This window comes from Erithacus rubecula, assembly GCF_903797595.1.
Source record: "Erithacus rubecula genome assembly, chromosome: 1".
NCBI classification, from domain to species: Eukaryota; Metazoa; Chordata; class Aves; order Passeriformes; family Muscicapidae; genus Erithacus; species Erithacus rubecula.
Window position 1 is genome coordinate 66697456 of NC_136658.1, and position 26999 is coordinate 66724454.

General features: G+C 36.7%; 1 protein-coding gene across 3 annotated transcripts in view; it reads left to right on the forward strand.

Annotated features, from left to right (window-relative positions):
• DGKH (diacylglycerol kinase eta) overlaps nucleotides 1-26999 on the forward strand; it is a 150670-nt gene that overhangs the window by 75341 nt on the left and 48330 nt on the right. For 2 of the 3 annotated variants that reach the window (XM_079301762.1, XM_079301763.1), the window contains exons 3-6: nucleotides 5937-6047; nucleotides 8242-8322; nucleotides 24377-24481; nucleotides 24808-24940. In XM_079301762.1, the coding sequence (XP_079157888.1) occupies nucleotides 5937-6047; nucleotides 8242-8322; nucleotides 24377-24481; nucleotides 24808-24940 (430 nt within the window). The remainder of the gene's footprint in view (nucleotides 1-5936; nucleotides 6048-8241; nucleotides 8323-24376; nucleotides 24482-24807; nucleotides 24941-26999) is intronic. The other variant, XM_079301764.1, reaches the window with a different exon arrangement.

A 26999-nucleotide genomic window follows, 5' to 3' on the forward strand; every position in this document is an offset into this window, starting at 1 on the left:
TAACTTTGAAGAAACATAGTGTTTATTACTGCACAGAAATGTGTGCTTAATCACAAGTTAGTGTTTTGGTGGGGTCTGTGGCTGATTTTCATGCTGAGATTTTGGAAAGCTGTTTTCTCACAGTTTTTTTTTCTTTAATAGGACAGGAATAACTGTGATCAATAGTGACAGACCAGGCATGTGCAACTTGCTGCATTTTGTGTTTTCTGTCAGTGATGTAACCTGGAGGATGTGTTAGCAACAGCCTGGGGCATCTCAGTTGAGGCAAGTGTCGTGCTTTAGGCACCCCATGATACAGCTCCATTGAGCTACCAGTTCTTGGTGGGACCTGTTTTATTTAGATTTTTCTTGATATTAAAACAACGTTGCTTAATCAACATACTGATTTTCAATTTTATTTTGATGCTTTTTAGCTGTATAAATTTATAGATTCTTTGTTTGGTTTTAGTTTTGGAATGTTAGGCTCCCTTCACTGTGAACAGGAGTCTTCAATAAAAATGTAACCTTGCAGTAAGCTGCTGCTGATGTTTTTATTCTTGGTAGATAAAATCTATTTTTATTTTGACATAACTAATGAAAAATTTGTCTGCCTAAATGACAGTAATGGAAGCTGCTATATAGAGATTGTCAAGAAAATCACAGGCTTGGAGTTTCCGAGTCATAATTTTAATATAAATCAAGTGTTTGATTGTCACATTTTTAATAATAAAAAAAATTTCAATCCACTGAACACATATAATATTTTAAGGGGTTCTGAGCTAATATGAGCTGTGAGATTTTTACCTTGTAAAGTAACAAAGACACTGTCTGCCTGAAGCCATACCTGTGTAGATTGTGAAAATGTTCCAATGCTGAAAATAAGAGGGTTGGTTTAATTTTAATGCTGAACTTGGCAAAGTCACAGGAATAAGAAGTATTACAGGAGTGAATATGAAATAGTATAATCTCTCTCTCTCTCTTCATTTTCTTTCCTTTAATTACCTGGTTTGTCAAGAATCCTAAAAAAAATAATTGTTTTGGTAAATGAGGGTCTAGGCCCACTTGCAAATACAAACACCAGTCTTGAAAGCAAAAGAGACGCTGTCTACATAGCAGGAGAAATTCAACCTGTGAAATTTTTTGCTTGGTTGCACAATGATCCACTTTCAGTGGAATAGAAAAGGCTGTTCAGGAGCAGCATTTGAGTCTTGTGGCTGTCCATTCCCATGGTACTTCCTCATGGCAAATTAAAGTAACCACGTTCCTACACTCTTCTTGAATTTGCCTGGTTTTTGTTTTTGTGCTTGCTGATGCTGTCTGCCTCTACAATCTCTTGTGACAGCAAGCTTCATAAAATTACTACCTGCTATGTAAAGATGTGCTACTTTTTACCTTTGTTAAACTGATCTCAATATAGTTTTGTCACATTCCTCCTTGTTATAGTGTTGTGAGCTTTGGAGAGCTATAGTTCTGCAGTCAGTTTTTTAAACATTGTTCATATCACCCCTTTTGTCTTCTGCTCTTCAGTCTCTCTTGTTGTGAAGCAGCTACTGTTCTGTGAATAATTTGTGTTGCCCTTCTCTGTACCTTCTCTTAACCCCATTTCTTGAGTTAGAGAGAGAACTGTGTGAGACAGTAGTGCTATAGAGAAGGAAAATTATATTCTGTCTTGGGTTTTTTGCTTTTCTTAGTGATAGGCAAAATTGTATGGCATTTCTGGCTATGGTTGAGCTGTGACTCAGAGATCTCTTCTTTACTCAAAGTTGTTATGAGAATGTTAATGAGGTTTATATTTTTCCATGAAAAAACTTTCAGTTCACAACTTGTCCCTTTTCCCAGTTTAGTACTGATAACATCTCTTAAGTGTCCTTTGGTGGGAAGCCTTGTCAAAGACCTTCTAAAAACCCAGGTCTATGGGGTCTTAATTTATCTACTTGCTTTCTTTGACCTCCTGAACAATGGAAGTATTTTGTATTTTTTTTTACAAAAGCTCTGTTGACTTTTGACAGTTGGATATGTATGGGCTCAGCAATATTCTTCTGCATGGACTGTACTGTCCTACCAGGAGTGGATATTAGTGTCAATGGTCCTTTTGGGACCTTCAAGGCTCCCAGGTAATGCCACCTGGCCCACATGACTTAGAGATTTGGCTGGTCTAATACTTCCCATACAGTCCATGCAGCTGTTCTGATGTTGTGGAGAACATGCTGTGTGAGATACCATCTCATCATCCTCATTGCTAAAGACAGATGCTGAGGATTTGATGAGCTTCTTTCCTGTGACCTTATTATCCTTGAGTACCCTTTTCATATTTCTGTTGAAAATGATCCTGCCAACCTGCTAGCTGTGTTTCATCTTTCAAAGTTTTATGAGCATTTTAGTCTCAGCATGAGCATCTGTTGCAAGGTTATCTTAAAATTTTTCTTCACTCTCTTAATTTCCTGTTTGCATTTGACTGCCCTGTTTCATGGCCTTTCCTCTCCTCATTCTCATCCTCCTCACTTTCAGAAATTTTCTCACGTTCTTTTATTCTCTCTCCTGACACATTTTGAGCAGCATGTCCACTTATTAGCATGACAACAAGTAGAGGGTTGACTTTTATCTTTAATAATTTATTGTTTTAGTTTGTAGTTGCCAATAATGAGTACACAATTATTACTTTCTAAATTCAGAATATTTTTCCTTTCTTTCTAGCTTTCTGGCAGTAGCAGAAGTAAAAAATTACCTTTGCAGAAATATGGGGCTTTACAAAGTGAGTGAATCAGAAGTAAGGCAATGTGGTTCACTTCCTTTGAAATAAAAGCTCTTAGTTTGACTTTTCAGGTGTTATATACTGGACATTTTAAAATCTGCTGATAGAAAAAAGGATGTTTCTCATTTTTAGTGATCCAAAAAACCACAAATCGAATTTTTTTTTTTGTCATTGCGATTTTGGGGATGCAGAGTTGCATTTGACATTCTTGGATAATTGAACACATATGTACTCCTTAATTTTATGAAAAAGGACTGTGATTTTTATAATTAGATTTCTTATGGAAAATATACTACAGTGGAACATTGTGGTATTGTGATTTTAATATTGTCAGTGATTTTCTTTACCAATGGCTAAAATAGCAAAGATTATTAGGGGTTATGTTCTATTCTGTTCTAATTATAGTCCCACACTTCTGGAGGGACATTGTATTACTAGATGACATGAGATGCAGGATGGGGAAGTTCAGAGGTTTTGGCAAGCTGAAGACACATAGTTCTGTAAAAGTGAGAAGTAGTGTGGGATTGTGGGATCTGTACTTCTTGTTTCTTTTAAATTACAGTAGGAAAGGAGTTAATATAATTGGAGTGATTGATGCTTATGCTTTAGATTTAATGTCCAGCTGAGATTAATTATAAAAAAGGCTTCTGAGAACAGTGAGATCTTGAAGCACTGTCTTAATTGTCATGGGGAGAGGAAAAAATGCTACTTTCTTAAGGTGTAGTTATAGCCTGATCATTGCTTTTGGAAAACTTAACATGACTTGTGTGTAGGCAATAATGAGGACCCAAATTCAACAACCTGGGAGGTCCCTTCCATTCTCAAATTACTGGAAATGCTCTAACTTGGTGTAGACTCAGGAAAGCATTATTAGCAGATTACTTAGTGACTCAATTGGCAAATGGAATTTTAAACATTTTAGAGTCTAAATAAAGTTAATTAAGAGTATTGGGCTAAAGCTTTGTGCTCAGTTTTGATGCCTGCAGACATGGATTTTTCTATTTAAGATGTCAAATCTCAGCCCAATATAGTTATTTGTGGAAAAATTTAAATTTCATGTGTGTACTTCATTAAGTGCTTCTACTTCTTGGGTAAATTTTTACCAGAAATTTTTGAAACTTTTGATGCAAAAATAAATTCTGTAGAGCCTGCAAGGTTATTTACTGCCAGCTTTAGGAAGCTAATTTCAAATGGCTGACTTGCAAAATAGATTTAATTTTGAAGGTATTTGTTTAATATCAGGGATATTGGTATTTAAGGAGTGAGTCGAAATAGGAGGCAGTGGTTTAGTAGGCATGAAAATGGCAAGAAAGAGTTAACTAATTCTTTAGTGAGTAATACATGAAGGTTTAAAGAGCTTTATGTTGTTTTTGTTTTGTTTTTGTTTTTGTTTTTTAACAGGGTTTAAAATTCCCAAAAGTATTAAGCATAATATATGTTCTGGGTCTCCTAGTATACCTAGCGCACTTTAGGGAGTGTGGATTTCCTTCCATCTTGGAAATTTTCCCAGTAAGTCAGTGAATGTGGAGTACCATTTCCCTGGAAGTGAATTTCTCTAGCCTTAACATCTGACTCTTGATAAACACACAAGTCATCTACTCCTGTCCTTGTGATGAGCTTCCAAAATCTCAGAGTGTCATATGAAGCACAGGTGCTGCATGGCTGCAGCAAACAGTTTTGAAGAAGTGCTTGTATTTGCTGATGGATTAAATCTATTTATGTCATGGAAAACTAGCTTATCTTGGAGTCTGATCAGAAAATTGCAAAGTGTCTTAAAATGGTGTGTGGTGAGCAGACCCTTTCCACTGGGAATTGCTACCCCTTAGCTAGAGCAGGAGGGCTGAGACTGAATGCACTGGTCCAGGCTGTTGGCATGTGAAGCAAACTGTGACAAATCTAAACTTTCAGCTGCAATGTCTGATCAGAGGGTTGCTTTTTTGAGAGCATTAATTCAATTGCTTTGTGATTGTTAGACTGCATTTTTGGTTTGTGACGTTAGGACTATCTAAATGGAGGGTAGGATCTCTGTACATAACAGCAATGTTTCTCATTTCAAGGAAGTGGTAGGAACAGTAAAGTGCTTTTTCTGTGTTTTTATTACTTGCACTAAACTTCAGAGGAATTTCACATCTGATAATAGAAGATGCTTATGAGCTTCAGGTCAAATCTTCGTTAAGTTTCCAGAAGCTCTAGAATAATTTCAAATTATGTCTGTCCCACATTGTCTAGAAATTGTATAATGAGATACTTATCACATTATTGCATTACAAATTGGAAATACTCTGAAAATATTAAATTTGCTATATAATATCCAAACATACTCACTTTTCCTCATACTTCTTGTGTGCTTCAACACTGAAGCAATTAGTATGCTGTGTTCATCTTGTTTGGTCTGATTAAGTGGAGAATTTCTGCAATAAATGAATCCCACACGCATTGATACAAACAGCATACACCTTTAAAATATACTAATTTATCTCTTATTCATTTCCAAAAATAGTCTTTATATAGACAGGATTCAGTATGCAATGGAAAGGTTGGGATCATTTTTTGCCTAAAAATATTTGGATGGTAAAAATATCCTTATCTGTTACTGTTCTCACACTTACCACATAATAATTATCTCTAATGGTTAGCTGATTTCATGCTGAAGGCTTCAGTTCAGCAACACACTCAAAGTCTTGCATGGCTTGCATCAAACTGGATAATTCCCTCTTTTTTGAAAATAGCTAATGTGCTTGAATCAGACAAGATTAAGTAGCCTGTTGAATTAGTATCTGTGTGGAAATTATTTTTCTACTCAACATAATCAATTTTGGAACATGAAATTACCTTCTGTTGATGTTTTAGTATTTTTTTTTTCCAAGCTGTGCCACCATCAGTTGTTGCTCACTTTAATATTTGTGGCTTTGCAGCTATCCAGACAATTGAATTATTTTGTGTGTGCCTTCAGAATAATTATTTGCCTCTTAACTATCTTTTCAGTTTACATGTAAAATTAGCATTTTGTCACTGTTTTGCCATTGTTAAAAAAATAGCAATGCAACTAAAGAATTAGTCTCTATTTGATGTGAATAAATAAAGTTTAAATTCACAGTTATATGAGGTGTAACATAAATTTAAAAAAGCATAACTTTGATCTATATGTGCAGCTGTTTCTACATGTTTTTATTTACCTTGTTTTCTGTATTTTAATATTTTTCAGACGAGTATAAAAGAAGGATTACTACTGAAGCAAACCAGCTCTTTTCAAAGGTGGAAAAAGCGTTATTTCAAACTTCGAGGTCGTACCCTTTACTATGCTAAGGATTCAAAGGTAATTCTGTGCCATTAGTGTCTAATGCCATTTACTTGTGACTTCAGCTTTGTTTAGATTTATAAGTTTAATACATTTAGTAAGTTTAACAATAATAATAATTATTATTATTTAATTATTTTTTCACGGATGTTTTATGTAAAATTGCTGTATATAGGATGTAATGTGTTAAACTTTATGGAAGATTGGTAATTTCTCCTGATTGTTTAAAAATGAAGTTTATCACAGTTGTTTTTTTGGCTATTCAGACAAATAATGAAGTAATTTTAAGGAATTGTGGAGTTTTTTGTGACTCTGAGACAGTAAAAAAAAGTAAAAATTGGATAATGCTTAGAAGTTATCACTACGACTGCATTCTATTAACACTCTTCTGCTCTGATGCCCATAGAAATAGTTATGTGAAATCAAGATAGGCTGATTTTCTGCCAAAACTTATGTATATATAAGGGAAAAAGCTGTTTCCCATTTATTGAATTTTTTTGATGGGAGATTTGGGGGTGGGCAGAGGGGAATACTTATCTTCTCTTAGAAAAGCATTTTCTTCCTCCCTCCCAAGGCTGGAGCCAAGAGCATTTTGGCTGACTCGGATTGTTCAGTTTCATAGCTGTGGGTGTTACTTTCCTTTACCCTGTGGGGTTGCAGCATCTCAGGGGAGCTGTAGGTGAGGTGCTTCAGGTCTCTCATTTTCTGTAGCCTTGCTTTCTCAACAAAACTCTTAGTAAAGACACAGAGATCACTCCCTGTGGGTCTGTAGGACTGCATCTGCATGGTGCACAGTTGTGTGGCTATAATGAATCAAGGAAGCACCATTGCTCCAGGGAGCCCAGCACTGCAGTACCTCTGCTGTCAAACCTCTCAGCACTTGGTACCACCAGGAGCAGTTTAGATAAAGGATAAGCATGGCAGATAGGAGCTCTGAGAAGGGCAACCTCAAATCACAGTATGATGCTGAGACTTTTGAAAATGTGAGCCTACCCTGTTAGATGAAGAATATGGGATATTTTGGGTCTCTGTTCATCTCACTCCAACAGGTCTGTGGCCTTGCTATCGTGGGAGCCATGGAACTGTTGTAGGATGTTCCAGAGGAGGAACACAAAGATGAGCAGAGGGCTCTCATGATGACAGACTGAGAGACCTGGGACCTTATAGTCCTGAGACCTTCTAGTACATAGAAGGGCTACAAGGGAGCTGGAGAAGGGCTTTTTACAAGGGCATGTGGTCATAGGACAAGGGGGAATGACTTTAAACTGAAAGAGGAGAGATTTGGATATTAGGTAGGAAGATAGTCTTTACTGTGAGGGTGGTGAGACACTGGCACAGCCTGCTCAGAGAAGCTATGGATGCCCCATGCCTGCAAAGCTAGGTTCAATGGGGCTTTGAGCATGGCAGGGGGTTTGGAGATAGATGATCTTTAAGGTCCCTTCCAATTAAAACCACTCTGTGATTCTATGTTAAAGATGAGAAAAGTAGGTGTTATGAGTAGGCAATTGTGCTAATATTTTAATGCTGTATCCAGACATGCTGAAACTCCACCCATATCAATTCTTCTCCCTGTGGCATGGAAGATGAAAAACATGGTAGGGCTAAAAAAATAGGCATTTTTGTTGAACTGTTCTTCTGTTCTGCAAAACACTTCATGAGCATAACAGAACCTAATGATCCTTTGCCAGAGGCTGGAGTGTTTAGAGTAGACATATATTTCTCTTGTTGGAACATCAGACAAAGAAGTGGAGGGGATCTCATCAGGTCTTTGAGGTACATCTTCTCATATGGATACTATATCATAACTTCCTATATTACTTTGGAGTTCCATCCTAAAACTAAATAATTAATTTACATTTTACTGTGTGTGAATCTCTTTCCTCTGACACCACATTTATGCTACACAGTAGACACTAAAGCTTCATCTATGTAAGAAAACCCCCTTCTTTTAAGAGAGATTTTAAAGCAATAAAATTATTGAGCCCTTTTTTTATCTCATCTGTCACTCAGATAACAAGTAGGACTGTATTTAGGGGCCAGCTATGAAATTTTATCACATCATTAGTGTGTTCTATTTTTTTTCAGTATTTTTATTTTCTATTTTTGTTTTCTAATTGGAATAGATGCAATGGAATTAAGGCACATTTTGTAAGCATATCTGAAAGTGGACTCAGACTTAATTTAATGCTTCTATGTTCTTTTCCCTTCACAGTCTCTAATATTTGATGAAGTTGACCTGTCAGATGCCAGTGTAGCTGAATCAAGCACAAAAAATGTCAACAACAGCTTCACGGTATGGAGCAATTTTAACACTATTTTTGAGGGCTGTGGATAGGCTGTTACTAAGAAAATCAAGAACCCTTTCAATTGCTTATTTTCTCTGTTTGGAAATAAAATGTCTTTTTTTGGCAAATGATTTAATGTATGAGAACAATACCATGTCAGCTATAGAACATATTATTTCGGTGAGCAGAAATGTCAGGTGACTATTGTTTCAAAAAGTAATGATGATAGAAGATGTTAAAAATGCACAGATTCAGATTCAGTATTAGTACTTAGTTCTTTTTATGGGTTTTGTGCTGCAGTTTCCTCTTTGAGGTGACATGCTGACTTAAATCAATGTACATTTTGCTCTTGTAATAATTTTCTTAACATTTTTGGTTTCTCAAGTTGCACCTGGTTCTGATACACTGTAAGAAACATAGAGCAATTTATAAAATCCCCATTTCTTGCTAAGTTCTTCAGGTATTTTTTCCACAAATTATCCTTATCTATTAGACATAAGTGATAATATCTGACACAATTCCTCCTGCTGATTCTTAATCTCTGGAAAAAGAAGATCTTGAACATAAGCTAGTTATGTGGATACCATTGGTGAAGTTGTTCTCTTTGATAGGACAACTGCAGATGTCCCACTGACTGTAATCAGTCATCCTTAAACTGGCATGTCCCTTTATTCTCTATTAAAGTGTTAATTTTGTCATTTTCCTGATATTTTTAATTCCCCAGGTGATCCAAATTAGTTCCTATTGCTAGTCTTGGTTTTTCTTCTCTAAAGCAGTCAGATACAAGCCTCGTGGCAGGTTCATAGTTTTTGCTTGCTGTGGTACCTCCCAGGCAGCTGCTGAGGCAGTCAGAGCACTTCAAAGACATGCTCAGGTTGGCCTTGACAGCCCAGTGTGTTGTCAATCTAAGCTGCTTTACTGGCTAAGAATGCAATTAAAAAGACTTCTTTGATGGAAGGTTACAGATGAGGTGATGTCTGTGTAAGATACTAGCCTGTCTTTTTGGTTCTTTCTGTTGCCTAGAAGTTCTGTTTCTTCAGAAAACTGGGATGTTGGGGTTTTTTATTTTTTTTTTTCTCTTGTTCAATACGTGGTGTCTTGGTATCCTTTATAATCCTTTTGGCCCATTCACCATCTCATTCTTCACCAAAAGCATGTTTTCTCTCTAGTATCAAGACTTCTAGGGAAGACAGTAGCAAAAAAAAATCTCTGGCTGCAGCTTTAACAGCTTCAGAGACACTGTTTATTTTCATGTCCTGGGTACTTTAGGACAAACAGTGTTTTCTCTAAGGAATCTTCAAATTAATTCTGAAAAATTATTTGGATGTAAAGTCTCCTGGATTGAAGAGTCATCTGATTTGACTGTGAAATATGGTAAATAGTCGTCATCTTGCTTAATCTTTTGGCTTCTTTCTTTGTGTTTGCCTAACCCAGTCTCCCAGCAACACAGCTCTGTGAAGTGAGACATCGCTGACCTCGCCTGCACTGGGTTGGACTCAGTGGCTGGGGGTGGAGTGGGTGGTTAGCTCTCCAGCAATAATCCTTGTAAATAAAAATAAACTTTTCTTTTTGCCTTTTATTTTCTTCCATCTTAAAAAGATAATTCGGCCTTTCTTAAAATTATGGGGTTTTTTATTTATGTTCTAAGTGATCTGTTAACATTCTCTTTGTTCAAAAGAGCAAAAATTAAATCTTTAACTTTAGCCTTCCCTAGTTAATGTACTCTTGTTTCTTTGTCCAGTAGATAATATTTTTTTTAACACAAAGTGACATAGATGGAATATACACCAAATGACAACTTTTCCAGGAAAACACACCTTTAAAATTTTATATTAAAAAAAATATTTATTTTTTAAAAATAATAATGTTGTCTTTTCTCTTAAATCTCACCCTCTTCCCTCAGTTTTCCAACCCCAGCTTATAGAATTTTGCCTGCTTTTGCCCTTTCTAGTTTGTCTGTTTGAAGGCAGAGGTGTATGTGTCAAGTTTTCCCATGCTCTTTTTCTGGATAAAATTCAAGTCCTAAAATTAGTCATAACACACAGATTTAAGGTTGGGTTTATTTGTAATGCACAAGCTTGCAGAATATTTTATGTAACTAAATACCACTGTTTGTTCACTGAAATTACTTTTGCTATCTTTCTGCAAACAAGTTGTGGTTAAAGGGAAAGTTGAGGTACATAATATCTGCTAATTAAAAGGCAGAGCTGATAAATCAACTCATTTGTTTCATTTTTTTCCTTATTGCTGATAATACTACCTTTCAGTGAATGATCAACTCACTTCTAGCAATTAGTTTCTAGAGCCCAACCTTGTCTTTTAAGAGTTTATATGTGTTTTGTAGTTCTGAGCATCCTTACCTAGAGGTTAATAGGTAACCTAGAAGAAAAGGTGTCCCTTGGCTTCAGAACCTTTACGTAAGACACTCAAGGCAGGATTCTTCCTAGTGCCTTGTCAGGTACCAGTGTCCCAAGCCTATGGGAAGAGAGAGTAGAGGTTCAAGCAGCCAATTCAGCCCATGAGAGATTTGCATCACCCTCTCCATCAGCCACATCAGGAACTCCGAGGGGATTTTGCCCAGCCCATCTCAGTTCAGTGGCTTGGGTGAGTGTTGAGTCCTCATAATGATACTGGGTACTCTGCAGAAGATGTTTTTCCCCAGAACTTTGCTTCTGCCTCAGAGAGTGGTTTCTGTTGTCTCAGCACAGCCAGAGGAGTGGAGCTGCTCAGCATGTTACCTCTTTGGGGAGGCTTCTGGGATGAATCAGTCTCCCACCCTTATTGCACAGAAGCAGATGGGGTAGTGATCAGTTCTGCTGAGAGCTGTAATTCCTTGTGCATTTTGGATTGCAGGGATGGAAGCTGGCTTGTTGATACCTCAAGTGAATTTAGAAAACCCTTCTTTATTGTTCTCATAACAAGACTCGAGAACAAATGAGGCTGAAGAGTTCTCTCTGGTGTGCAAGTGTGGGCTTGTAGAGCAGTGCTGGTGTGCTTTTGTTCCAACAGGTGTAAGGAAGGGGATTTTTAAATACTAAAAGGATTCTTGAACAAGCATATTCAGATAATGAAGTTCCTCAATGGAACAAAGGTGATTACAGATTGTGATTTAAAAGGAAATTATTGTAGGTGAGTTTTGGGCTTAAGTTTCTACTTCTGCCTTGCTTTTGATGCTGAAGAACTGATGCACATAGCTGAGAAAAAAGTCTGTAGATGTTAAGTACACTGCCCCTCAGTAATTGAGCCACATGGTGGTAAAAAGTGCTCTGGGTTACTATAAATCTGTGCTAGAGTCTCATGTTAAATACACAAGCTTCATGTGGCAGCACCTGTATTTTGATCCTTCCAAACTTTTGTTTGAAACCTTTAATTCAGTTATGGGTTTTTGATGATAAATGTGATGGAAAATAATAATATTATGGTAAAATACTGGTTTTGAGGCACTGCTTTGTATAGCTGGCTTTATCTAATTGCATCTAAGAGTAACAGAGGAAATAATTTCTCTGTCATTCTGGAAAGTCCCCTCCAGGAATATGAGAGTTAATATACTGTATGATACTCAGGATGGGGATTCAGCTTGTCCTAACTTCTGGGTGGCACTTGATGATGGGTTTATAGGCCCCTAAATTTAAGTATCTAAAAGAGAATTAATAGCTCTTAAAAGCAGATTTCTGTAATTGCTCAGTTTAGTTTAAACTCTAATCATTTATTAACTGATTCTCCCTTAGCTACAATAGCAGCTTTGTCATCTAGGGCATCTAAAATGAAGGCCCTTGCTTTCTGAATCAGGTGCTGAATCAAGTGCTTTTTGTTGAATGTGCATCTTCTGGAAGTTGACATCTTGAGGGGGAAGAAGCTGCAGTAGGCAGATCTGCTATCCTGGAAAGCTTACTATGATTTTGAGCAATTAAGAACTGGCTGGAAAGGAGACTTTATATTCCAGCTAATAACACTGATTACTAGGATTCTGGATATGCTTGCAGAAATGTCTAACATAGTACATTTTTGCTGATTTATTGGTTATAACAATGCTTTAGACCATAGAGTCCTGATAATTTATTCTGTGAAAAAAATACTTCCTTGGAGAACTTTTAAAGTGTTGGGCTTTAATAAAGTTTTCTCACCTAGTATTATGATGCAAAGGCAGTAGAAACTTACAAACTATCTCAGTTTTTTATTTTATATTTTTTTTCCCATTTGATTTGGCTGTTTTCCAAGGTAAATAATATTTGCCAACATTCTTCTATACTCTTACCTGTTCTTGCTGTTCTCCTGATTGTTATTCTGCAGCATTGTCTTGTAAGTGAAGTTACATGCTTGACACTCAGGGAAGCCCAAGTTGCAGACATTTGGGATTATTTTATAAATTAATGCCCATTTGCATTCCTTATGGATCCCAAGTTTTGTCAGTTTTCTGCAGTGGCATAGTGTGCATTTTTGTGTCCCCTGTATTGATACTAAGATCCTTCTGTTAATTTGGAGCTGTCTGTACTACATAAATATTTAATATGTACTTCTGTGGTGTCTATACCTTTGTTTTTACTAAGGCTGAAATTTTTCAAGTCACTGTACTCTTTACTTAATACATTGCTTGGCTCACTTTGAAGTGCCTTGGAGATCAAGAAAGTAACTAAGTAATCAAAATTTTGTGCTGTCTGCAAATCTTTCTGTATTGCTACATTACACTTCTCTTCCTATTTAAGAATCATACCACAAAAATTTGTTGGCGAATAATAAGCTGCTTATTATCTTTTTCCATATTAAAAATTCTTGTTATTCATTCTTACTTTTTTACATACTTGAGTTTTTCATCACATTGCATAATGGTGACTATAATAATTGGTCTTTTCAGTTCAATGACTGAATTAAACATTATTATGGTTCAGCCTGATGCTTTAACTTTTCTGAACAGAAGTACTTAATTTAATTAATCGCTTAATTCATTAAACCCTTTATGTGTTAATTTCTAATGTATTTTTTCATATTATATTAAAAAATGCCTAGACAAAACATGAATGGCATTTCATTAAAGTTAGTCCCTGAGTGTAAATTTGCTACAAAAAAGAAAAGTTTTTTTTTTCTCTGATTACCTTTTGTGGTCAGACATACCAGTTCACTTAGACTGAAAAATAGGGAATTTGGCATAGTATGTTTTAAAACAACAACAACAAAAAGTTCCTTATGCAGATGTCTATGGTTTTCTTGGTATTATATAAATTTGGATCAATTTTGAAAAAACAAATTATATATACTGATTTTCCTTGAATGTATTATTTTTAAAAGATTATAGGTTTTCTATAGATTAGTGAAAACAAATATTCTATTGGAGCAACTGTGCTTCAAGTGGGGTTAAAATTTATATTGTCTCCTAGTTTTTATTTTTTTTCTTACAGACCTCTGATTACCTTATTTCCTGTCCATTTTTCTGAATGTAGCATATCCTATGTCTTGGTTGGGGATGTAAAGTTTATTGGCATATGACTTATGTGGAACTGGCTTAAAGGATAAAGTAATTCCTTTCATCTTCGAATCCTCTTGTACAGATGCTGTTTTCAATGAGAGATGGCAGAGTTGTACTGGAAGCACAATTCTTGTGATTTGTCGGGAATTCAATTTGAATATTACAACCAGTCCTGAAAGACATATTGCTTTTAGCACTTTGTTTCAGTCCTGTTTCTTCTGGTATCAGTCAGCTCTGTTTTAGTCATAGAGAATAGCTTCAAATTGATTTTAAAGAACTAACTTTTAATATTCACTCTAGGCTTAGGAGACGGAATTAATTTCCAGAATTTTCAGTATATTTCAGAGATAGTGTTAATTTCTCTGAACCTGGACATATTTTGCTTCTTTCTTGCCACTGAGATTTTTTCAGAGTTGTTTTTGAGACTTTTCTTCAGGACTGCTAAAACTTCAGGGAATGTGAGAACTGCTTAACCTCCCCCAAGCCACATCAGGAAGAAATAAGAAGAGCTTTTTCCCAAGGAGTTTAAAACCTTTCATCTTTGGATTTGGGCACTCTATTCTGTCATTTCAAATATTAGAGACAAAGAGATATGTTCCTAAAGCTGGGAATAATTATCCTAAAGCTTCTTTTTTTTTTTTTTTTTTCCATTTAAATAAGCTCGCATCAGTTCAGTTTTATTAGTGACTCTTGATTTGCCCAAAGTTCAGGCTCTTGAGCTTTATTTAAGTGCAGAAAGCTTATGGATTCTAGTGGAGGTATTTCTCTGCTCCTGTCCTGAATGTCTATGAAATCCAATTTACTGCAGTTCCATCTCAGTGGATATCAGGAGATGGTTTCTTTGCTGATAGGCCTCGAGCCTCTTTCAGATGCTCTTCTACCTCAGTCTGGTTTGCTTTTTTTCAAGGGACTGCTTACCTGAAGGTAACACAGACCTTCTCTGGTCTTTCTGCTGCTTTTCTTCACTGACTTTCTTACTTCTTTTGTTTGGTGAAATCATCTTGCTACTCCTGATCACAGGATCAGCAACTACCCTTGAAGTTCCAAACTTGAGGTGAATTCCCTTGATTTCAGCTATTGGTAAACATGGCCTTGTTTATACACTGGATTGATCCATCTTTCTGGTTTGCTCTGTGAGAATACTCTGGAGCACAGCTATGCACAATTTTTTTTCTTTGTAAAAATCTATTTTGAGTAAATATCTATATATAGCCTGTTTTGATGTTCTCTTGAAGAGAGATACTCTTGCTTGACTTCTCCCTTTAATAAACCACAGGGACATGAAAGGAATGGGTTTGTGTTTGGAACCATGTTTCTGTTTTTTATCCTTTAGTTCTGCAATAATCTCCTGGATTTAGATATGTTTTGAAATTTCCTGTACATTTCAGTTGTGTGTTGATTTACAGTTGTTAATAGTATATACTGATGATGCTGGGAGTTCAGACACATTTGAAGACGTGTACTTTAAGTACTATCTTCTGGTGGGCTGAACCCCAGTCTTAGAGGCATTATATTTTAAATTTTGCCCTTGGATTACCAGAAGGGTCAGTGCATGGCACTGTTTAAAGATGGGGTAATGCATATCCAGACTGCAGCCTGACAGGCCCTGCAGTGACATCTGCAAAGGTGCTGGGGCTTCTTCTTGTCTCCAAGAGGTAGAACATGGCTGGAAATGGCTCAAGTTTCTCTGCTGGCTTCACCAGCATGACTCAGCTTTGCACAGGTAGCTAATTCTTGGAATGGATTTTGTTTTTCCCTCATTGTGAACTCTTTGCTGTTTCATACAGATGGTGATTAGCCTCTAAGTGATGAAGGTTTTTTGGTGCTCCCAGCCTGAGCAACACCCAAACCACAGAAAGAGAGGAGAAGTGCTTTGGATTCCATTTTGTTCAATTTTCTACTCAGGGTTGGGATTTTTTTTTTCCTATGTTCAGGCATTTTAGAAGTAAGACAAAACTGAAATAGCAAATTAATATGCTTAGGAAAAGAAAATTTAGACAAAAGCAATTAGTGTGCACTTGTGATGCTTTTATGGCTTTTTCTTCCATTTAGCACTTGCTCATTTCCCCTCCCCCTCCCCTCCCATCCTCTGACAGTGGCAAAAGTGTATTGAAGCTGAGAGCTCTTTGGGTGGGACTTCCAAGTTTTTAAGCTCCTTATCTCTGTCTTTTTTCCCAAGAGCATCTGGAGATGTTGAAGCTATAAGTTTCTTTACAAAAAAGCAGCAAAGCATTTCAGCTGTGATGCTAAAAATCCATAGATAAGATGCTTGAGATTGATCTGTTAGAAGGAAGCTGAACACTTTTTAGAGAGGAAAAAAGGGAATACTTAAAAATGTGACCATTCTGGTCTATATTGTACATTTTGATTTTTTCCATTTGCCTAGAGCTTGTTTTCCACACATTTCATGCTTGGCAGAAATTTTTCAAAAATAGCTTGCATAAAATTTCCCTTTTTCACTGGTAAAGTATTTGGGATGTGTGGAAAATAAGCACTGAGGATTGCCAGATTTCATTCTTCCTGCACTTTTACACTTAAACCATTCTCTGACATTTCTCTCTATTCTTGCTTTAGAAGTGGTTAAAATATCTGGATAAACCTCAGAAAGTATCCCTCACTGCAGTTCCTGTTTACCAAATAATTTTATAAATAAAGTCACTGGTGTAAACTTTGAAAAAAATTCCTGTTTCTAGAGAACAAGGACTCCTGGCTTCAGGCAGCTGAACGATGTTTAAACAGGAATCTGTTATTACAGGCAGAAAAAAAAAATAGTCCTTTGCTGGTTTATTTTGTACAAATTTGCACTTTAGTGCCATTAAATATATAACTAATACATAACTGCATGTTTTCCTTAAAGCAGAGAAGCCATCCCATCTGATAGATGTGTAGTGAGCTGGTGAAACCAGAGCTAAGGGTACAGCAGTGCAAAATTAATATGCTTAATAAATCTTTATGTATCTTTAAAGAAACATTCAGGCCTTGAGCTATATATGGCAGTTCCCAGTTTACATTTACAAGAATGGTGTATTGGTTTCTCTGTATTTAAATGCTGATTTAAAAGAAATTTAGACTTCTTCGGTCCAAATCCATGGAACTTTCCTACCCCGGTTCTTTTAACTGCCTCTTTCTCGAAGTTCTACTTCTGCAGGAATAATGTTTTTCTGTTAGCAGTTGGTTGGCGTTGAATACGTGAGGTCAATTTGGGGAACTGGATTTCTGACAAAGCAATCTTTGCTTGATACTTTTGCAGTTCAAGGCTGGACACGTAACTGGATGACTTGATTAACCAGGATTCTGTTTTCACAGAATCATGGAGTGATTTGGAAGTTGGAATCCATGGTCCAGGCTGCCCAGGACCATGTCTAGGTGACATCTTAGTATCTCCAAGGGTGGAGACTTGACAAGTGCCTTGAGCAAACCAGTGCCAGTGCTCAGTCACCCTTGCTGTAAAACTTTGTTTCCTGATATTCACAGAGAGCCTCTCATGTTTCAGTTTGTGCCTATTACCTCCTAACTTTTCACTGGGCTCCACTGGAGAGAGCCTGGCTCTGTCCTGTTTGCATCTCCCTTTCAAGAAATTGCATATAGAAGATGCCCCTGAACCTTCTCCAGGCTAAACAGTTGTAGGTCCCTCAGGCTCTCCTCACACACCACATACTCCAGTCCCTCTGCTGGAATGTCTGCAGTATGTCCATGTATCTCTAGTACTGAGCAGCTCAGAACTGGTCACAGCACTCCAAGTGAGGTCTCTCCAGGGCTGAGTAGAAGGGTTCACTCCCTGGACCTGCATCTTAGGATACCACTGGCCTATTTTGCTGCAAGGGCATGAAGCTGGCATATGCTCCATTTGTTATGCAACAGTATCCCAGGTCTTTTTCTGCCAAGTTGCTTTCCTGGCAACTGGGTGGCCCCCAGGGTACACTGATGCCTGATTCTGTCCCAGGCTGCAGGACATAGAATTTCTTGTTGGACTCAGTGAGTTACTGCCAGCTCATTTCTCTAGCCTGTTGAAGTCCCTCTGGATGGCAGTGTGACCCTTGGGTGTACCAGCCACTCCTTCTCAATTTTCTGTCATTAGTAAACCTGCAGAGCATATACTCTACCACATCATCTGGATCATTAATGAAGATGTTGAACAGGCCTGGACACAGTATTGTTCCATGAGGTACACTGCTAATCACTGCCCTACAGCCATGCTCTGTGCCTGGCCATGCAACCAGTTTTCAACACATTCACAGTCTGCTCATCCAGCCTACACTTCATAAGCTTCCCTAGGAGGATCTTAAGGGATAGTGCTGAAAGCCTTACTGAAGGCATGGTGGATGATATCCACCTTTGTCTCCTCATTCCAGGCCAGTTGTTTCATCACAGGTTGATCAAACATGATTTCCCCTTGGTGAATGAATCCGTGCTGACTATTCCCAACTGCTTTCTTGTCCGTGTTCCTGATTGTACCCTGGGAGATGCTCCTTCATTTTTGCTCAATGTGGTGTAAGAGAAGCCACCTAAATTACCCAGCTGGATTCTACTGCAGAATGAAGTCCAGCTCACTTGTTCTGGTGTTGTACTGGTGCAGGAGATGCTGTGTGGGACTAACCCTTTTCTTTTTCCTCCTAAGAGTTTTTGCTGTGGGAGCCAAACCCACACATTACATCAATTTGTGAGCTTGGGAACAGTGAAATAGGAGAAGGCCAGGGAAAAGAGGGAAGCAACATTTTAGTGGAGAAGACAGAGCTAATTGTTCTGATTTTAAATTCTGTATTGTACTCAGGCAAATATAATAACCATTTATTACCCACCTTGCTTTTAACTCCTCCCCTGTCTTTGTAATTTATACTTTTGCCTGGCTTGACTCATCGTGAAGAATAACTGTGACGATTCACCATAAAGCACCATAAAGCACCAAGTACACCTTTGACAGTGTCATAATTTATTTAGTATACAGAAACCAAGAAATTATGAATACTCTAGAAATGTCCAACTGTTAGCACGGTGATTTTGAAGACAAGTTCTGGGGGGTGTGGGAGCATCAATGACCCCAGCAGTCTATTTCCACCATTGATGGAGGTGCATTCACCTGCCACACTCATACAGGCCCACCTGCACAAGGACAGGAGGGGCAGACAAAAAGCAAGGGAGGCAGAGCATGTTATCCTAGTGTTTGCCTGTAGTGACTCACCAACATCCATAATCACAAAGAAGTCAGGAAGCATTTAATGTCACACTCCTGCCCCAGGCATTGAATATGCTCCCCAGGAAGAGAGCTGGGGTGCTCTCTCTGTATCATCCTCTCTTCAATATTTCCAGAAAGATATTTTAAAAGTATCTGTCCAGAGAACAGGAAAGCCATTTCCCCTCCCCTTTTGGATTCTAAGTGGTATTTCTACATTAGTAATTTAATTCAAGATCAGCCATACAAAGTGCTATTAGTATAATGCCTGATAATAGTTGTGAATGGCAGAAGGTGCCTTAGTGCAAATATCATGTTGCAGGAAGCAGAGTGCTTTACAATGCCTTTGTTGCTACTTAGGTTTAGAGTTCTCTTATACTGTTCTCTTGATTAGCAAACACTGTGTCTGCATTTTGAATTAGTAAAAGAACCCAGAAATTGAGCCATCAAGCTTTCAGAACTGTATTTTCTTATATATTTCTGATAGGAAAAAAATGGATTAAAAAACAGGCAAAAGGCTGTAATTGAACTCTCTGTGATTTTATTTTATAAATTATAAGTCTAAACTCACTGGGCTGAAGGCTGTTACTGGTTAGGTTATTCCCACTGAAAGAAGAAAGTACTTTCAAATTTATTCTGAATTTTATGACAATTTTATTTCCTTTCAAGATGTTAAGCTTATTCGTAATAAGTGTTGTCTGAAAGAAAAGTTGCAGTAGTGGCCCCAAACTTGACTGTAGAAATGTAATCCAAGTAATTTCAAGATGTATATGTACATATATATATGAGTATGTGTATATTTTTAGAAGCCAAATTATTGTAGTGTTTATGTGAAAATCCCAATTTAAGGCAAGACCTATGTGGTAGCAGAGTGAACAGTGATCTCTTGTCCTCTCTGTCATTTCCCACTCAAAAAAATTCCCCTACTTTTCTGAACAGAACAGGAATATTATTGCAGTAATATATATATATATATTGCAGGTGTTTTATTTCCTATTCAGACATTCTATAATTCCTGGGATTTTTTAGGGTTGTGTTAGTTATCTTCAACTTTTAAGACTGAATATGCTCATTCTTTCCCAGTGCCTACTGCTTTTAAAGTGTTTTTATTCCAACTATTTCTGTTTTATTACTTTCCAATATACAGCAATATCTGCTCTTGGGAAATCTCTTTTTCAAAATCAGCAATGACTTCTTGGCTACTTGACAATGGTGAAAATTTTCAAAGGAATGTAATCTTACTTAAGACATTTTGACTGTCTTCATCTTTTGTGATTTGTCTCCTGCTTTGTCAGCATGTGAACTGTTGGCACCTAATTTCCTTCCAGACCTAAGAGTTATCTTATTCTTATGTTGCCTCAGTGATCTTCCAGTGGTTCCTGTAACACTTCCTTTGCATTGTATTATAGGGCTTCTCTTTCCTTCTTTCTTTCTTTCTTTCTTTCTTTCTTTCTTTCTTTCTTTCTTTCTTTCTTTCTTTCTTTCTTTCTTTCTTTCTTTCTTTCTTTCTTTCTTTCTTTCTTTCTTTCTTTCTTTCTTTCTTTCTTTCTTTCTTTCTCTCTTTCTCTCTTTCTCTCTCTCTCTTTCTTTCTTTCTCTCTCTCTTTCTTTCTTTCTCTCTTTCTCTCTTCTCTCTTTCTCTCTTTCTCTCTTTCTCTCTTTCTCTCTTTCTCTCTTTCTCTCTTTCTCTCTTCTCTCTTTCTCTCTTTCTCTCTTTCTCTCTTTCTCTCTTTCTCTCTTTCTCTCTTTCTCTCTTTCTCTCTTTCTCTCTTTCTCTCTTTCTCTCTTTCTCTCTTCTCTCTTTCTCTCTTTCTCTCTTTCTCTCTTTCTCTCTTTCTCTCTTTCTCTCTTTCTCTCTTTCTCTCTTTCTTTCTCTCTTTCTCTCTTTCTTTCTTTCTTTCTCTCTCTCTCTTTCTTTCCTTCTTTCTTTCTTTCTTTCTTTCTTTCTTTCTTTCTTTCTTTCTTTCTTTCTTTCTTTCTTTCTTTCTTTCTTTCTTTCTTTCTTTCTTTCTTTCTTTCTTTCTTTCTTTCTTTCTTTCTTTCTTTCTTTCTTTCTTTCTTTCTTTCTTTCTTTCTTTCTTTCTTTCTTTCTTTCTTTCTTTCTTTCTTTCTTTCTTTCTTTCTTTCTTTTTCAGCATATTCAGAATGATATACAAATAGTAGTATTTGGAGCAGCAAAGACCAAAAATGTAATATAATTGAAAAAAAGATGCTGACTTGGGTCAGTAGAAGAGAATATACAGGGCTCTGAATATGAATACATACAAGGAGATAAGATTACTAGTTGCATTCAAATTTACATGGCATGAAAATTGTTTTGGGGTAAATTACATCCATTTAATTTTTATTATGTCTGTATAAGGTTCAGTTGTCTTTAGTGAATGAACTTCAAACATCCCACTTAGTTAATCATAGCATTGTGTAAGCATTCAGAAGAAAGCATGCCATCTGTATGAATGCAAATAAGAAGGTTTAGGAAGTCAATCTCAATTTAGGATAAACAAGAAAAGCTATACTGAATTAATTAAAGCTCATAACACCATGTTGAATCAAAGTATAATTATAATAGTAGTAGATACTAAAGAATGAAGTAGAAACAGCAGAGAATATACATGATTCTTACCCAGCATTGACTCCTTGGTGGATTTTTGAGGACCTGATAAGCTGAAGTTTTCAGATATTGTCTTTTATGGTATATGATGTATTTATTTGTGATTAATTTTTCAAATGCCTTTTTGGGCATTCTTACTTTTCATCTCCTCAGCATCCTTTGGGATTACTTTTCAAGTCTAAAGAATGCTTTACATTTAGGGAAAAATACTTCTTGTTTGCTAACAGTTCCCTTGGTTCCCTGAGTTCTTATTTTACATGAATTATCTAAAAATTAATAACAGCACATTTTCTCCATGATTTTGTAGACTGAAATAGATGAGAAGTTAAATGGGCTTCTTAGTTTCGATTTGATTTTATTTGATTTGAAAAATTCCAAACATTGTTGATACTTCATGCATATGATGGATTTTGTCTGTTTTCATGTTACCAGGTACCTTCTTCAAGCTTGCTGTTGCAAATATGTAAATCAAAGAGAATATGTAGTTTAACTGTATTTACAAATATGCCTGTCTTCCAACTCCCCACTGTTTTTTTGCAGCACTAATAATAATTGATCCTATATTCATGTGATTGACAACAACTCCTGCTGAGTTGTTAGACTGTTGCAATGCTATATAGTTTAAGATTTTTGTGCTGTGATTTTAGAAAGGAGCTGGAATATATGAATTTCTGGTGTGTTTACATGCATTGATTAGCAATGTTTGATGATGAGATCTGATTGCCAAGAAATGGGTGTGCAGTGTGTTTTGAGATGAGGTTTTGTGTCTCACCTCGGTTATTTATAACTACTTTTCTGGTCCTCTGCCATACTTACCCCTCCCCTGCCAAAACTTTGGATACTGAAGGGTGTCTTCATCGGCACTAGGTAACTAGGTGTGAGCAACTGAGCCAGTGCCTTAATTTCAGGGGGGAGGGTGGAAGGATGCACAGTGGATTTCTGTGGTCAATAGTATTGAAGACAAGAGTAATATACATAAATATTACTCGATAAGATCAAGATTAGCCAGGAGTTTTCAGCAATAACTGCAGCTGCTGTTGTTAAATGGCATTTCACAATGTCTGGTTACTGGTTAGAACCAGTAATAACTGTGGCAGAAGGATGGATGTAATGTGCCAAGTCTAGGGTGGAATTATCATTATTTAATCTGTATTATAATCTCATGCTATATGATAGGAAATAATGTGTGGCATGTATTTGCTCAAATAAGATTTCTGTGTCCACCGAAACCTGAAAATTTCAGCAGAATGCTGATTGTTGTTGGAGCCAGGGTTATGTTATGATTTAATGACTTTTCTTGGCTTCATTGGATGACCTGGCCTAGAAAAACATTTTGAAGTAATAAAGCGTCTGTTTGGCTCTAAACTAATGAGAGAAGCATTGCTCTTTGCATAAACTGTTCTTTAGGAAAAGCCATGGAGAGCTACTAATAAACCTTATTAAGTAGCTTAAGGAAGATCGAAGGAAACAGAAAACAAAGGAGCTATTCCCTTCCATGTGAAGTGAGTGCATAAAAAAAAAAAAAAAAAGAAAAGGCAAGCCCAAAGGGTTTTTGCCTCCCCTCCATGTGACTTGCAGCTTGCTGCACTTCAGTTACGTCGCCTCTGAGATATGTTAAAGTGCAGCTCAGTTTAATGAAGGCGTGGATAGGACAAATCAAGGCTAGAGACAATTTACAGCAGGGGATTGGGTAAGTAACTGCAGCTGTAGATAAGTATTTACTAATATTGTGCAAATGTTGTGATTTCTAGCTTGTGGCATTCAAAAGAATACTCAGAATTACCATTTTTTATGGTTCTTTCTCTGTTTTATTTAAGTGATTTGCAAATGTGATGGTACTTACTATGCCATAGATTAATGCATAATTCTGATAAAGAATTTAATTTTATTTTTGGACTTTCTACAACAAAACTAATAACTTTCCTTATTTTTTTGTACTTAATTTAAATTCTTTGCCATGTAACTAACTGCTTTGTCTATTTTAATGCAGTGCTCAAAATAATTTCAGTGGGAGTTAGCTGATAGTTTCTGCTGCCTTCCTGTTATTTTGATTATTTTTCTAGTGTTTAGGGAGGGGGAGATCAGCTTGTATTCTGAACCTCCTTGGTACAGTATTTTCAGATTTCTAGAATGCAGCTCCAGACCACTGAAAAATTCCCAGCATAAACTTGTTCCAGGAATTCATTCAATTGTCCTAGTAGGATATGATTTCAACTGTTTGCTTTTATTCTCTGTGCCTTTTTATAAAGATTTGTATGTGTTCTTATGCTGAGATGCTATAGTTGGATATAAAAAGTATTGTTTTAAATTTTTCTGTGTATGAATTTGTGTAAATATATTATCAATATACAAGATAGTGAAATATGATGACAGCTCTTGTGGATGTCTAAGACTTACAGGCTTTTGATTTTGATATTTGTTTGTCTCTAGCAATTGGAATGGACCTTGCAGTTGCTATGATGCTGTTATGAAATAGGATTGCAGTCTTAGTCAATTAGCAATTTCCAGAATGGTTGTTTTAGCATTTCAGCGCCTGCCATTTGAGCATTTGAATCTCAGCAAAGAGCTGAGAAGGGGTAATGATCAATGTGGATTCCAGAGACCTGTAACAAAGCTTGATTTGAATCTTGGGGACTGTACAAGGAAAAGCAGACTGTTGTTGTTGGTAGTGCGCTAATGAAAGCGTTTTTAAGTGTTTAGTATTTTGCCTTGTAGGGTGTGTCATCGCTTTACATCGTCTCACAGGGAAGAGTATATTAAACATCATAGTCTATAATAATTTTTATTATCTGGATTGATCAGGATGTGTTTTCTTTTTCAGATAATCACTCCATTTAGGAGGCTAATATTGTGTGCTGAGAACAGAAAAGAAATGGAGGACTGGATAAGCTCTCTGAAGTCTGTTCAGTCCAGAGAACACTATGAGGTAAGCTGACATCTCTCTTGGTACAACCTGTTCTAGCTCAACAGATCAAGCTACAGGACACAGAACTGAGTATTCACCCACCTTAGTGTGAAAAGTGTGTCTAATGTCAGAGCGAAGCTTCATGTAAAGAACTTCACTAGCAAAATGAGAGCTTCTTATCACACTTTGGTTTAGAATTTTGGAGGGAGAGCAGGCTAAATACCCTTTGGAAAATCCTTTTGGTGAGCATTTCACTGTCGTGCCCTGTAATATGGAACCGTGCGTAATGTCAGTCACCGTAGCTGTGTTCTGTACTTGCAAATTTGTCTTAACTTCTCCTTTACTAGACCGCACAGTTTAATGTGGAACATTTCTCAGGGATGCATAACTGGTACGCCTGCTCCCACGCCCGACCCACCTTCTGTAACGTGTGCAGAGAGAGCCTCTCTGGAGTCACTTCTCACGGCCTGTCTTGTGAAGGTAAAGCAATGCTTGCTTCCCCGTGGTTATCATGCTGTGTGTATAGACAGATGGCTCAAGTTCAGTGAGTCATGACCCTGAAAATAATGAGGAACGAAAGAGCCTGAAGGGAGAAAACTACCTGAGAGTGACCCTTCTCTGGGCAGTGGGGCTGCTAATGATCTGCTTCACCTTCCTGTTGCTCCAGGTGCCTTTTTTAATAGAATGCTTCTTTTTATTGCAGCAATCAGTTTGGAGTGTACGGGATGGTGGGTTTGCAGGAAAAGATAGGATTTGTTTAATTTGCACATCAAAAATGTGGAACAAATTAGTCTTACTGGTTTGCAGAATCAGCGTTTCTCAGAAAAAAAAAAAAATCACTATTGTATTTTCTGCCCCAAATTTAAAAGCATTCTTAACATTGAACAAGGTGTTATGACATTTCCCCTTCAATTCTTGTCTGCTCTGTTGCTGCTGCCTGATCCTGCAGTACACACTTTTACTGCTTTAAAAATTCTCTCTTGCTGTGAGGGGTAGACATGTAAGATGACTGCATTTGATGATTGAACAGGGGAAATCCAGCACAAAGAAAAAGAAAGTGTGCCTAAGACTTCAGCATTTAGCTAGAAATTATATTTAATGGACAAATAACTGTAATATGCCTGAAACACCATATTTGTTTGTTCCTGCAAGTTCTGTGTAAAAGTGATAACAAGTCTGCTTGTGTTAGGAGCCAGCAGAAAATAAAGCATCTGTGTGACCTTCTGAGATACATGAAATGTAGAGATATTTAATTACTAAAATAGCTGACTGCCCAGAAAAGAGTTAACAGTTTCACCATTCATGATTTGATTTCTTTGGATGTATGTAACCCAACTGCAAATGCATCTCTCTTATTGATGTTGTTATAATACTTGAGGATAATAATATGTGTTAAGGAAATCTTACAAAGGAAACATTAACCCACTGTCCTGAATTGTCCATGCTTTTAATGTAGCTAATGGTACAGTTGCCAAGGAACAGGAAAAACCCATTTCATAGAAATCAGAAGTAGCATGGTTACTTCCAGCTTCTCTGGTGTATGTTTCCCACTGTGTGTTAGTCCTTTGGACAGTTTAAAGGCAATTAAGGTATTCTCTGTGTCTGATATTGGCAGATGGAAGTATCATGTGCTTAACTAAGATGCAGTTGTATTGCCTGTGTGTACCAATACAGTTATATTTGCTCAGGCAAATAAGAGGAAGAACTTTCATAAAGAATTTATCAATTCCTGAGATATTATAGCAATCTTAAAAGGCTGTTTAGCAAGAATTACTACTGTAAGATTATCAGCGTTAATATCTGTAGTTCACCATTTTATGTTTTTTCAGTGCCTAATTTTGCATCTAATTATATTTTTAATATACAGGGTGTTGGAATTAACTTTACATCAGTGAAGTTCCCATAATTTACAGTTTGTCACTTTCCTGTATGACTTATGACAAGCTAAAGCTACATTTATCCACATTTCTGATGACAATTTTTACAAATAGCTTGTGAAAGTGACTTGGATTTCGTTTCACTGTTCCACAGTTTCATAATCGTGTATGACCTGGAATGTTTTATATGTACATATTGTGATATTCTATTGTCTATTAATAAGCTTACCTCCTCTTACTTTTTAGCTTGTATTTTACATCTATTCTTGTCTTCCTTTATAAATAAAATAAGATTTTTCAGTTATATATATATATCTAATCGAAATAATTTGAAATTGGACTCTTTTACTGTAATACTTTATACCTTCTCTGCATTTATTCATACATGCTAAAACTCATCATTCTTACTTTCTTCATCTAAAAATTGCATTTTTGTTTGATACTTGTTTCTGCTATGTGCACTTCCAATGCATTTAATCACCTGTTTTTTTCTTTAGCTTAGCTGTATTTGCAGTCTGTATGGTTTGAGAGGACAATATGGGAAGTTTGGAGTCTTCAAATTCCCCAGACTTGTTCTGTGCTGCTTTTCCCCATTACATAATTTTAAAAACCTGTTTAAATATTCATGCCTGGCTTCTGAAACCTCCAGCACTGCTTTATAC